Source organism: Oryx dammah, unplaced genomic scaffold (genome assembly GCF_014754425.2).
Source record: "Oryx dammah isolate SB20612 unplaced genomic scaffold, SCBI_Odam_1.1 HiC_scaffold_29, whole genome shotgun sequence".
Classification (NCBI taxonomy): domain Eukaryota; kingdom Metazoa; phylum Chordata; class Mammalia; order Artiodactyla; family Bovidae; genus Oryx; species Oryx dammah.
In genome coordinates, this window is record NW_024070213.1 from 19,838,281 (window position 1) to 19,850,879 (window position 12,599).

General features: G+C 39.0%; 1 protein-coding gene across 2 annotated transcripts; it reads right to left on the reverse strand.

The window, feature by feature from the left end:
* Positions 1 to 1,551: 1,551 nt before the first annotated feature.
* LOC120858841 (protein mago nashi homolog) lies at positions 1,552 to 11,835 on the reverse strand. 2 transcript variants are annotated; one of them, XM_040235179.1, is made up of 5 exons: positions 11,666 to 11,835; positions 6,300 to 6,358; positions 5,321 to 5,431; positions 3,094 to 3,176; positions 1,552 to 2,348 (listed from the first exon to the last, which is right to left on the reverse strand). In XM_040235179.1, exons 1-5 carry the CDS (start codon positions 11,757 to 11,759, stop codon positions 2,249 to 2,251), a joined length of 447 nt encoding a protein of 148 aa, XP_040091113.1. In that variant the 5' UTR covers positions 11,760 to 11,835; the 3' UTR covers positions 1,552 to 2,248. The 2 variants fall into 2 exon arrangements, with proteins under 2 accessions (XP_040091113.1, XP_040091114.1); XM_040235180.1 differs by having other exon boundaries at positions 11,581 to 11,777.
* Between the last annotated feature and the right edge of the window lie 764 nt (positions 11,836 to 12,599).

A 12,599-nucleotide genomic window follows, 5' to 3' on the forward strand; every position in this document is an offset into this window, starting at 1 on the left:
AGGAGTTTGGTGATGGACAGGGAGGCCTGGCGTGCTGCGATTCATGGGATTGCAGAGAGTCGGACAAGACTGGGTACTGAACTGAACTGAACTGAACTGAAGGGATTAAAGTCTATTCACAAGTTGAAAGGGAAAATAGTTCCATGAAGCAGTGCCATAATAAAGAACTTTAATTCTTCAGTGTTCTTGCTACTCTATTACATGGCTTGGACTATAGGCTCACCCTCAAGTCATTTGTTTATTTAATCTCATTGTCATATAATGCTGCATGTGTGGTAAGTTACCTCAGTTGTGTCAATTCTTTGCGATCCTATGGCTAGTAGTCCATCTGTCCATGGGAATTTCCAGGCAAGAATACTGGAATGGGTTGCCATTTCTTTTTCCAGGGGATCTTCCCAACCCAGGGGTCAAACCCACACGTCCTGTATTGACAGGCGGATTCTTTACCACTGAGCAACCAGGGAAGCCTGGGGGAAGTTATGAATGAGGACAGAGTTAACACGTTAAAGACTTTCTCATCCAAGGACTAATTCTCCCCAGTCTTGCTCAGTCCTGAGTGGATTGCCTTATTCAACAGGACCCACAGAGTGAATATTTTGAGGAGCAACCAAAAATTGTGGGCCCACAGGAGTTTTCTCCTTTTCTCCTTGAAGTTGACACCCAGTGTAACATGGTTTTATACTGCACATTCATCAGGGTCTATACCTTGAATAGAAATGCTTGTTTTCATCTAAGCAACCTGAAGGGGATGACAGCACAGTCTTTCACAGTGGTGGTTTGGAGACCAGGTGACTTTCCAAGGCAAACCAGAAGAGGATACGCATTTTAATGCACTCCACAGTAAACAAGCTACCAAGCCGTGCTCCAGAGCTACACTATCCAAAGGGTGGCCACCAGCCTCATTTGGCTATCTCAATCTATTAAAAATTAAATAGCACCAATTATGCCTGTTATTTCACCTGTAAATGGAAAATCCAACAAGAGGACATGACACATACTTATTACAGTAAAGGGAAAATGTTATAGAACCTAAATTGGCATATATGGGTCTTTTAAGTTTTCTATGTTTGAAATTTTTCATAATAAAACGTTGGAAAACATTACTTTTAATTAACATGACTCTAAATTCAGTCATGTTAGCCACATCTCAACTACTCAGTAGCCACGTGTAGTATCCAGTGGCTACCCTACTGGACTGCTCATATTGAGAGCATCTCTATTATTGCACAGAAGTTTACCAGAGTTGCTCTAGTCTAGCTGCTCCAGAGCCCTGGCGAGCTGTCAGACCCCAGTTCTTCCACCCAAAGGTCCCTAGAGGGGACCTGACTCATCTTTGGGCAAACTGGATGATGACTGCCAGGACTGCATCCTTTCGGAGTGAAGGTGCAGATGGAAAAGTAACAGAATACCAGGTTACGAGTTACTAACAGGCAAAGTAATCAAGTCTATCAGAAAGAGGTTGAAGGGAACTGGGAAATATGACTGGGACTTGTGTTCATTGGGAGTGAGGATGTAAATACAGACACACACAAACGCACACACACACGGAAGTCCAAACTTTAAATAATTTGTAGAGCTGAGAACTCATTTATTTCCCACAGATATACAAAATATGTGGATTGTGAAATATGGGAATAGGCACATAATAAAAGATGTGTCTAACTTTGGATACTGACTTTACCTTTGTAACCTTGAGGAAATCACTGCTTGCACAAAAACATTGAAATGTGAATAACCCCTAAGGAATTTGTGACAAACATAAAAAATCCAAAAGCTTCTATAAACAACTTTTATGAGCACCAAAAAATTAAATTCGGTCAGGTGTGGCAGAAACAAGGGGAGATCTACAATTGCTTTTAAACAGATGGGAATCTGGCTATATGTTTCTACATAAAAGACCTGTCATAGGATACACCTTCTAGAACAATTTTCATCTTTAAAATGAATCAGAGATCTGGCCTCCGGAAGGACCAAAAGCACTCTCCATCCAGGCTGTGATGTTTTATTGGAGCAAAATTTCAACAAAAGGTGGCTTTTATTTACAGAGTTTAATGTGTGCGCTGACTGCTTAACCCACTTGGACTCAAGTGAAGATAACAGTTAAGCCTGCTTAGATATTGTCTTGTTTTCAATTTGCATACAAAAAAGTTTGCTTCACATTCATAAAACCCCCAATATTATAAATGAACAAATCCTCCCTCACCCATCCCTTAATTAAATATAAACCCAGTTTCAAAAAACATATAGTTTAGATTGGTTTAATCTTGAAATGTAATCCAATAAGACTAAACACTAAACACTTCAGGTCTTGTACCAAATAGTAAAATACTCGAAGGCCTTCAGGATCCCTAAAATTTAAAAGATAAAAGTTAGTTTTTTATTCCAACAATGAAACAACATAATAATATAAATTAATTCTTAAAACAGAGACCAAAAACCAAAAAAAATTAAAGGAACTGAGGAGAAAGGATTTTCTGATAACTATTAATATAACTGATGTACTGGACAATTTCTATCTTTATCTTTTCTCTGAACTTTTCTCTGAAATTCCTATCTCTCTTTTACACTGAAACCAGTTAAGCAAACAAGTTAAGTTATTATAAGTTACACTGATAAGGAAAACAACACTAGGAGAACATTTTGAGGGGAAAGAGTGGAAAGGAGTAGTAGGAGGCAGAGAGCTTTTTCGGATAATAGTAAGAGGTATCTGTCACACAGAGCTTGGGAAGGCACACATGGCTACAGCCATACTTAAGCTGTATCGGGATTTTCTCCATTTCTTTCAAGTATTAAACCCAAGGAGGCAAATGATGTCATATGGAACTAATAAGGCTGAGAAATTCAAGAAGGATTTCTTTTAAACTCTGTGGGGCTGCATCCAGACTAATTTTGGGAATCAGTAAAATACACTGTTAACTTCTTTGATAACAAGTCTTCACTAATATAAAAATGAGGATTACATATACATAATAAATTGCTACAGGATACAATTAATCTCATCAAACTGGCTATGGTTCTAAAATAAGCCTCTCTAATAAATCATGTCAATTTAGTCAAAATGCTTTAACTTTTATTAATGCTTTTAATACTCACTTTGACTGATTGACATCAATAAGAGAACCTATTTTTGATGTGGTAAAAGAAATGTGTTCATCTCCAATTACAATTTCAAGCTCCTGAAAAAAATAAAACAGAGAAATGTAGTTAGTGTAAAAATTCACCTCTTAAAACCAAGAGGTCCTGATTTTAGCTGCAAGTTTTCTAGCCATAATAGAGGAGGGGGTAAAAATAAAAAAGAAACAATTTGTTAACTATAAATTATGTCTGTAAAGTAAAAATCTCAACTGCTCAGAGTTCCCCAGTATTAGGATGAATCAAGAACTGCTTTCCAGAGGTCTGATAAAGATGCTATCAAATGAATGAGACTTCAGAGTCACACAGAAACGTTTCTTATGATGTCAATAAAAACTAAGAATAGGGGTTTAAGCCTATTTTTAATATAATAAATACAAATACATTTATCCTTTCTACCAGGCTCTACAAATAAACTGCATAATGCTAATAATAGCACTATTTAGCACCTACTGTGTATCAGGCCTGCTGATAGGAACTTTAAAAACATGTTCTTTGTAATCCCCAAAACTGGGCTAATAAAGCCTGTCTTTCTCAGGTCAGCTTTATTGCTTGATTTTACAAATGTAAAGCCCAAGACTCAAAAGCAAGACAAAAAAAAACCTGTTTGTATTTACAACCACTAATATGTGATGGTACTAATATTTAACTCTTGGATAGTAAAACTGAAAGATTTGTGTACAAAATTAAGTATAAATTTTTCTCCACATTTTATCTGCAAATCTAAAATGAAAAATTAAGAGGCTATGTCTATATTAAGTTTTCATTTTAAATTAACAGATGCCATTAAAGACATTCCCAGATCTGTATTTGATCAGAAAAGATCTAATTATGCGCCTTTATGGCACACACACAGAATGGATAATTAACTAAGACTCTCAAGCAATCAAAATCTTTGACCTACAGATCCAAGAGACAACTTCAAGGGCAGAAGTAATCCTCCCCATTATCCAAAACACATGAACACATGATCAAGTGGGTAGATGAAACACTGCTCTCTCCTTGAGTCTAAGAGATATATAAAAGGTTTGCTGCTGTTGTTTCTGATTTTTAATGCCTATATATATATATGTGTCTGTGTGTGTCTAAAACAAATGGAGATTTAAATTTACTTCTTAAAAGTGTTCACAGTGAATACAATAAATACTGTTAACTATTACCTTTGCTTTCCTAAATAATGTTTCTTTAAATAGAAGCGTTAAGTTACTGCTACAGAGCATCAGCATCTATTCTCCACATTTTCTTCTAGTCAAAGAAGTTGTTATAGAGTATAATCCTCAGGAACACACACAAGCGAAATTAAGTGTTTCTTCCTCCTGCAGTCATATCTCATTCTTCCAGCAGTTGAAAAGACCCAATTCAGAAATCAAACTGTCTTTCTACAGAGTGAAATCAGGCCTTCAGAGCTCTTCAGCAGCCCTTTGAGAAATATCAATTTTTCTGAAGGGAATATGACAGGCAAAGGCAATGGTCAGTTTGAACAAAGAAACCAATCAAATCTCTCTCTGGAGTGTAAAGAAGCAAATAAGAATTTTCAAAGTTATATATCTGGAGAAAGCGAATTTTACATAGTGAGAATCCTAATTCTCGAATTTAACAAACATTTGTGTTTTTTCCTACCTATTTTTATTATTTATTATCACTGGGCTTCCCAAGTGGTGCCAGTGGTAAAGAATCTGCCTGCCAGTGCAGGAGATGCAAGAAACACAGCTTTGACTTTGATCCCTGGGTCGGGAAGATCCCCTGGAGGAGGAAATGGCAACCCACTCCAGTATTCTTGCCTGGAAAATCCCATGGACAGAGGAGCCTGGTGGATTTCAGTTCATGGGATCGAAAAGAGTCAGACAGGACTGAGCACACATGCAGGCAAGAACTCATTAGTTCTTATAAAAGTACTTAACCTATAATGGAAATTAATTCTGATACTGTGAAAACACCCTAAGGTTAGCTGCGGTGGCTGCAGAGAAGACTGTTCAGAAAGATGTCTAAACTGACTCCTGTATTACTAGGAGGTAGCTCACAAATTGATGCAAAGTGAAATACAATTATAAACCATTTACCAAGTGCCTACTAGATGAAAAAAATCCAAGATTCAATAAGGATCTATTCTAGATAAATAAGGAGAACCACAACAATTCTATTAATAATGTTTACAATTTATGAGTTTAAAGCATTATTAAATACAAACCTGCCGACCAACCCTGTCAGGGGGAGGCCACAAAGCATCGTCTTCTTTTGTAATTTCACTGTCATCAATAATTCTCTTCAGTTCTTCCATGACACTCTTGTGTACATAAGCCTGAAAGCAAGTAATAAGAATGTCAGGGTCTATGTCTTGACACAACTTAGACAGAAATAATAAAACGGAGTTACAAACCCTGAGTATTCAAATAGAATATTAAAGAAAAATTTAATTCTGATTCTAAAAGGAGAGAATCATTCATCCTTCTTATTGCTTTTTCTTCTCTCTTGCCCTTTCCTTTAAAACATATTTTTCCCTCTTTGTATCATTATTCCCTCCTTAAAACCTTGCATCAAATATCTCTGAGTGGTTAACACAAAATTTATGACGTGAACGGTGTCAAATGCAAATACACATCACAGTGCGGGGAACTCTTTCTTACACCTAACTTTTGAGGCTTTCATTTAAAATGCATCCAATGTTTAAAACATTATTGTCAATTAATTTTAAATAATGAGCAGACTAAAAAGACCAAGTTAATTAATTATAAAATGAATTAACTGATATGCTCAAATGTAGGACTACAACTTAATATATTCAGATTGATTCTTTTGCTGTTATAGATGCTACAAAGAATCCTTTTTCAATCTATAAATCAGCCTCTTCTCTATAGCCTTGAATGTGAATGTGAATGTGAAGTCGTTCAGTCATGTCCAACTCTTTGCGACCCCATGGACTGTAGCCTACCAGGATCCTCTGTCCATGGGATTTTCCGGGCAATAGTACTGGAGTGGATTGCCATTTCCTTCTCCAAAGGATCTTCCCAACCCAGGGATCGAACCCAGGTCTCCCGCATTGTAGACAGACACTTTACCGTCTGAGCCACCAGGGAAGTCTTACGTGTACTTTAAATAGGTAAGTAAAAACACAGACATGAGGAAAACCAGGCTTAACACAAAAAATTAGACATCTGAAAAGAACGTACCTCCTTTCTGATCATGACATCATTTTTATAATTGCTGTTGTTGGCATATCTAAGTTTTCCTGTAGGAAGTACAAAAAAATTCAAGCTATAACAGCAAAAACTGCTAAAAAAATAATAAAGTAATGACATCATAAGCAATTTTGAAGGTAAAATCTACATTATACTACTACTTTTATTAATATTTGCTCCCTCCTGGCATAAGATCAATGCTGGATATGCATTTGCTGTTACGCTGGCTGAAGTTGAAGCCAATCAACTGTTTATACTTCATGCCTTCAATATAATTTCATATAATAAGAGGGTCATTTTCAAAACCCATTTTCTTAAGCAACATCATGATTTAAACAGGGAATCTCAAAAAAGAACTAATGTTTCTTCTAAAGTTTACCTTACTTTATTGTGTGATTGTCTTATTTATGTCTTACTGGTGCTGAGTTACCCAGAGCATTTAATCTAATCTGTGAAACAACCCTAAAAAGTAGGTTTCATTCTCTCACCTATTCACAGTTAAGAAAAACAGAAAGTTAAGTAACTTGCTCAGTCACACAAGATTCAGACTTAAATCTACTTTGTACCAATATACACGCCTTTCTAATGATTTCAAAATGTTCTCATTTATTTTCCTTCAATTCAATGTATTATGGTAATGCTACTATTTTAGAACTGTAATTAAGCAGCAATACAAACTACATGCTGCTTTCAAATAAAAACTGGCTAGTTTGTTTTCTGATTTACATTGAATGTTGATATACTCCCTGATGTACGCTTCTCCTCATGGCTGGTCAGTTGCCTAGGTACAGCTGTAACGTGATGCAGATCCTCTAAAATGATAGGTTATCTTAATAAGGTCAATCTCTAAGGAACTGCTGTCTTTGGGTCTCATTATTACTGATAGAAAGGTTATGAAACAGTGGTGGCAGATGAGAACTACTGTTCTGAAATGAAACTTCCCTGAAAATACTCAATCGAAGATTAAGAAGCCTCTTATCCTTAACCATCAGAAGGCAGATAGAATGAAAACCATAATCACAGAAAACTAATCAAACTGATCACATGGACCACAGCCTTGTCTAATTCAATGAAACTATGAACCATGCCGTGTAGGGCCACCCAAGACAGATAGGTCATGGTAGAGATTTCTGACAAAACATGGTCCACTGGAGAAGTGAATGGCAAACCACTTCAGTATTCTTGTCTCAAGAACCCCACGAACAGTATGAAAAGGCAAAAAGATATGACACATGAAAGATGAACTCCCCAGGTCGGTAGGTGCCCAATATGCTACTGGAGAAGAGTGGAGAAATAACTCCAGAAAGAATGAAGAGACAGAGCCAAAGTGAAAACAACTCCCAGTTGTGGATGTGACTGGTGATGGAAGTGAAGTCCGATGCTGTAAAGAACAAGACTGCATAGGAACCTGGAATGTTAGGTCCACAAATCACAGTAAATTGAAAGTAGTCAAACAGGAGATGGCAAGAGTGAACACTGACATTTTAGAAATCAGTGAACTAAAATAGACTGGAATGGGTGAATTTAACTCAGATGACCAGTGTATGTACTACTGTAGGCAAGAATTGCTCAGAAGAAATGGAGCAGCCCCCACAGTCAACAAAACAGGCCAAAATGCAGAACTTGGGTGCAATCTCAAAAATGACAGAATGATTTCTGTTTGTTTCCAGGCAAATCATTCAATATCACAGCAATCCAAGTCTACGGCCCAACCACAAATGGTGAAGAACGTGAAGTTGAATGGTTCTAGGAAGACCTACAAGACCTTCTAGAACTAACACCCAAAAAAGATATCCCTTTCATCATAGGGGTCTGGAATGCAAAAGTAGGAAGTCAAGAGACACCTGGAGTAACAGGCAAGTTTGGCCTTGGAATGCAAAACGAAGCAGGGCAAAGCCTAACAGAGTTTTGCCAAGAGAACACACTGGTCATAGCAAACACCCTCTTCCAACAACACAAGAGAAGACTCTACACATGGACATCACCAGATGGTCAATACTGAAACTGGAATGATTATATTCTTTGCAGCCAAAGAAGAGAAGCTCTATACAGTCAGCAAAAACAAGACTGGGAGCTGACTTAAATTGAAGAAAGTAGGGAAAACTACTAGACCATTCAGGTATGACCTAAATCAAATCCCTTATGATTATACAGTGGAAGTAAGAAATAGATTCAAGGGATTAGATCTGATACACAGAGTGCCTGAAAAACTATGGTCAGAAGTTTGTGACATTGTACAGGAGGCAGTGATCAAGACCATCCCCAAGAAAAAGAAATACAAAAAAGGCAAAATGGTTGTCTGAGGAGGCCTTACAAATAGCTGAGAAAAGAAGAGAAGCTAAAGGCAGAGGAGAAAAGGAAAGATATACTCATTTGAATGCAGAGTTCTTCCATAGCAAGAAGAGATAAGAAAGCCTTCCTCAGTGATCAATGCAAAGAAATAGAGGAAAATAATAGAATGGGAAAGACTAGAGATCTCTTCAAGAAAATCAGAGATACTAAGGGAACATTTCATGCAAAGATGGGCACAATAGAGGACAGAAATGGTATGGACCTAACAGAAGCAGAAGATATTAAGAAGAGGTGGCAAGAATACACAGAAGAACTATATAAAAAAGTTCTTCATGACCCAGATAACCACAATGGTATGATCACTCACCTAGAGCCAGACATCCTGGAGTGCAAAGTCAAGTGGGCCTTAGGAAGCATCACTATGAACAAAGCTAGTGGAGGTGATGGAATTCCGGCTGGGCTACTTCAAATCCTAAAAGATGAGGCTGTGAAAGTGCTGCACTCAATATGCCAGCAAATTGGGAAAACTCAGCAGTGGCCACAGGACTGGAAAAGGTCAGCTTTCATTCCCATCCCAAAGAAAGGCAACGCCAAAGAATGTTCAAACTACTGCACAATTGCAATCATCTCACATGTTAGCAAAGTAATGCTCAAAATTCTCTAAGCCAGGCTTCAACAGTACATAAACATATACTTCTGCTTTATGGACTACGCCAAAGCCTTTGACAGTGTGGATCACAATAAACTGTGGAAAATTCCTCAAAAGATGGGAATACCAGACCACCTGACCTGCCTTCTGAGAAATCTGTATGCAGGTCAAGAAGCAATAGTTAAAACCAGACATGGAACAACAGACTGGTTCTAAATTGGTAAAGGAGTACATCAAGGCTGTATATCGTCACCCTGCTTATTTAACTTCTATGTAGAGTACATCATGCGAAATGCCAGGCTGGATAAAGCACAAACTGGAATCAAGACTGCCGGAAGAAATATCAATAACCTTAGATATTCAGATGATGGCACTCTTAGGGCAAAAAAGCAAAGAACTAAAGAGCCTTTTGATGAAAGTGAAAGAGGAGTGAAAAAGTTGGCTTAAAATTCAACATTCAAAAACTAAGATCATGGCACCTGGTCCCATCACTTCATGGCAAATAGATGGGGAAACACTGGAAACAGTGGCTGACTTATTTTTCTGGGCTCCAAAATCACTGCAGAGGTGACCGCAGCCATGAAATTAAAAGACACTTACTCCTTGGAAGAAAACTCCTGACCAACCTAGACAGCACATTAAAAAGCAGAGACATTACTTTGCTGACAAAGATTCCTCTAGTCAAAGCTATGGTTTTTCCAGTAGTCATGTATGGATATGAGAGTTGCACTATAAAGTAAGTTGAGTGTGGAAGAATTGATGCTTTTGAATTGTGGTGTTGGGAGAAGACTCTTGAGAGTCCCTTGGACTGCAAGGAGATCCAACCAGTCCATCCTAAAGGAAATCAGTCCTGAATATTCATTGGAAGAGACTCTGATGCTGGGAAAGACTGAAGGCAGGAGAAGGGAGCAACAGAGAATGAGATGGTTGGATGGCATCACTGTCTCGATGGACATGAGTTTGAACTTGGCTTCCAGGAGTTGGTGATGGACAGGGAAGCCTGATCTGCTGCAGTCCATGGGGTCGCCAAGAGTTGGAGAGACTGAACTGAACTGAAGATTAAGAAAAGACTGTTTAATCCATGTGACTGGCTAAAATTGACCAGCTAAAAGCTGTTCACAAGCCAAGACCCTGAAGACAGTATAAACCCAAGGATTGAACCCAGGTCTCCCACATTGTAGGCAGATGCTTTACCATCTGAGCCACCAGGGAAGTCCAAAGAAAGAAAAGATAAAGAGAATTCAAGTAAATTTGGCTCATGAGCTAAATTTAGAAACGACCTGAGGGGAACCAGGAAGATTAGGGATGATTAAGGTTCCTAAATAATTGCAGAATGTAGTTACCCTGACTTCTACCTGACGTATCTGATATTCTTCCCTTTTCCTAGTATGTGAACCTCCCCTAATTTTTCTTTCATGCCCTCCCAGAACTTTGTCCAACTGCTTTACACTTAGTTTTATGTTTATGTCATCCACCAAGATATAACTCCTTGAGGGGAATGAAAACGTCTTATGCACTACTGTACCCTCAATTTTTGTTTTTACGTGTTGCCCAGCATATAATATGCATTCAAAAAAAACAGTCTATGCAGCTGGACTACTGTTGTCACAATAACAGTTCAATATACAGTACAACTATCTAAAGAGAATTAGTTGTCAAGATGTAGAATTTGCTGCATATTTCTTGGGCAACTGGCAGCTTCACCTCACCCCGGCCAGGAGGGCGCTCAGGAGTCTGACGCCTTTTTTCCCAGAAACCAAGAAAATACGTCCTCTCATTCCAATACTCATCTCAATGGTCGCCTTCTCAAAAAAGATTTCCGACTCTTTCATGCAGAACTAACCACGCCCCCTTTTTATAGTCTTAATGCAGCCAATAGCGAACAACTGTATTTAAGCACCCGAAAGACATCATTACACTCGTTTTTCTACACGTTGGGCTTCCCGCCTTCAGAGCATTTTGCTTTTCTGCCTTCCATACAGTGCCTGAAAGAGTAAATTAATTCAGGATGAATGGGCCGTCTGAAATTTACCATTTACAGGAAGATTTTAAGTGTTCATGGGTCCACAGCGTGGTGGGGATGTTGTCAAAAAATGTCCAAGTATTAGGTTGATTAACTAGAAGGCCTTTACGGTCCCTTCCGGTGAACTGATTCTAGAATTCTGATTACTATAGCTTGAACTTTAGGATCAAAGGTAGCATAGGCTTTTCTGAAATAACTGACATCGATTAATTCTCTTTTATTCCCCCAAACCAATGCAAGCTTCCTACATTTTTAAGCTCCTGGACCCCACTGTACACTCGCGAGCCCGAGCAAGCTCACCCACCCACCCTGCCTCCTTCGCGGCCTCTCCGCCTGGCTTCTCCCCTGCTCATCATCACTCCCAGTTGCGGCAGTCGCCGCTCCTCCGCTCACCGTCCGGCCGAAACTCAAACTCCAGAAACTCGTGTCCAAATTTGCCCTTGTGCCCTACGTAGTAGCGTAGGTAGAAATCGCTGGCCATAGACATCTTTGTCCCCGAAAAGCCCGCCGAAGGACCAGCCGACGTGACTCCCGGCGCCTGGCAGTGACGTCAGTCGCCCAAGGGTTACACGTCACAGCGGGCGCGCCCCTTCAGCCTCTCTCGGCCCGAGAAAAGCGGGTGGGAGCTAGGGTGCGGTGGGGCAGGGTTGCAAAGGCATGAACTCTGCTTTACTAAGGCCATATTATTTTCAAAATTAGTTAGATCATATTATATTGGGAAAGCACAAGTGATAAAATATGAAAGCATTTGTTATGCCCTCCGAACTAAGTTCTGAGTTGCTCTAAGTTCTAAATTAAAAGTCGCTCTGACTTTTGGGGTCTCATGGCATCCTGTGAGGTGGGTGTGGCCTTATTCCCCAGGTTAGTGGGATGAGTCAAGATAAAAGCCCAGAATCAGAATGCAGATCTGCAGTACAGCCATTTCTCTTGCTAGACTTCTAACACAGGCCTCTCCCCTTTGGACAATGATGGCTCGTTTTCTGGCATCTAGAAGCCAGATGAGACGAAGTAGAAAGAATCCATCAAGACAGGCTGTATGAAAATTTGAAGAGCACATTGAAGCAAAATCTCTTGACAGTCATGATACGAAAAAAATTTCTATCAATAATAAAACGTTCAGTTACTGGAGTTTCGGCAGTTTGATCACAGGTCAAGTGGTTTAGCACACATTTCTTACGCTATAGAGTTATACTGGGGAAATGAAATAGCGCTCATCTGGAGTGGGTTTTGAAGGATGGGGAAAGACAAGCTGAGCTTTACACAAAGCCTGTTTTGTTTTGTTTTTTACTCTTCGGTTATATTGATTACCTTTCTTTTATCGACACAC

Coding starts and splice junctions, on each gene's coding strand:
- LOC120858841 (XM_040235179.1), bottom strand. CDS start 11,759: ATGTCTATGGCCAGCGATTTCTACCTACGCTACTACGTAGGGCACAAG. Junction 5,432..6,299: donor ATGTCATGATCAGAAAGGAG/GTACGTTCTTTT, acceptor ACTTGCTTTCAG/GCTTATGTACACAAGAGTGT. Junction 3,177..5,320: donor CTGACAGGGTTGGTCGGCAG/GTTTGTATTTAA, acceptor TATTTTTTTCAG/GAGCTTGAAATTGTAATTGG.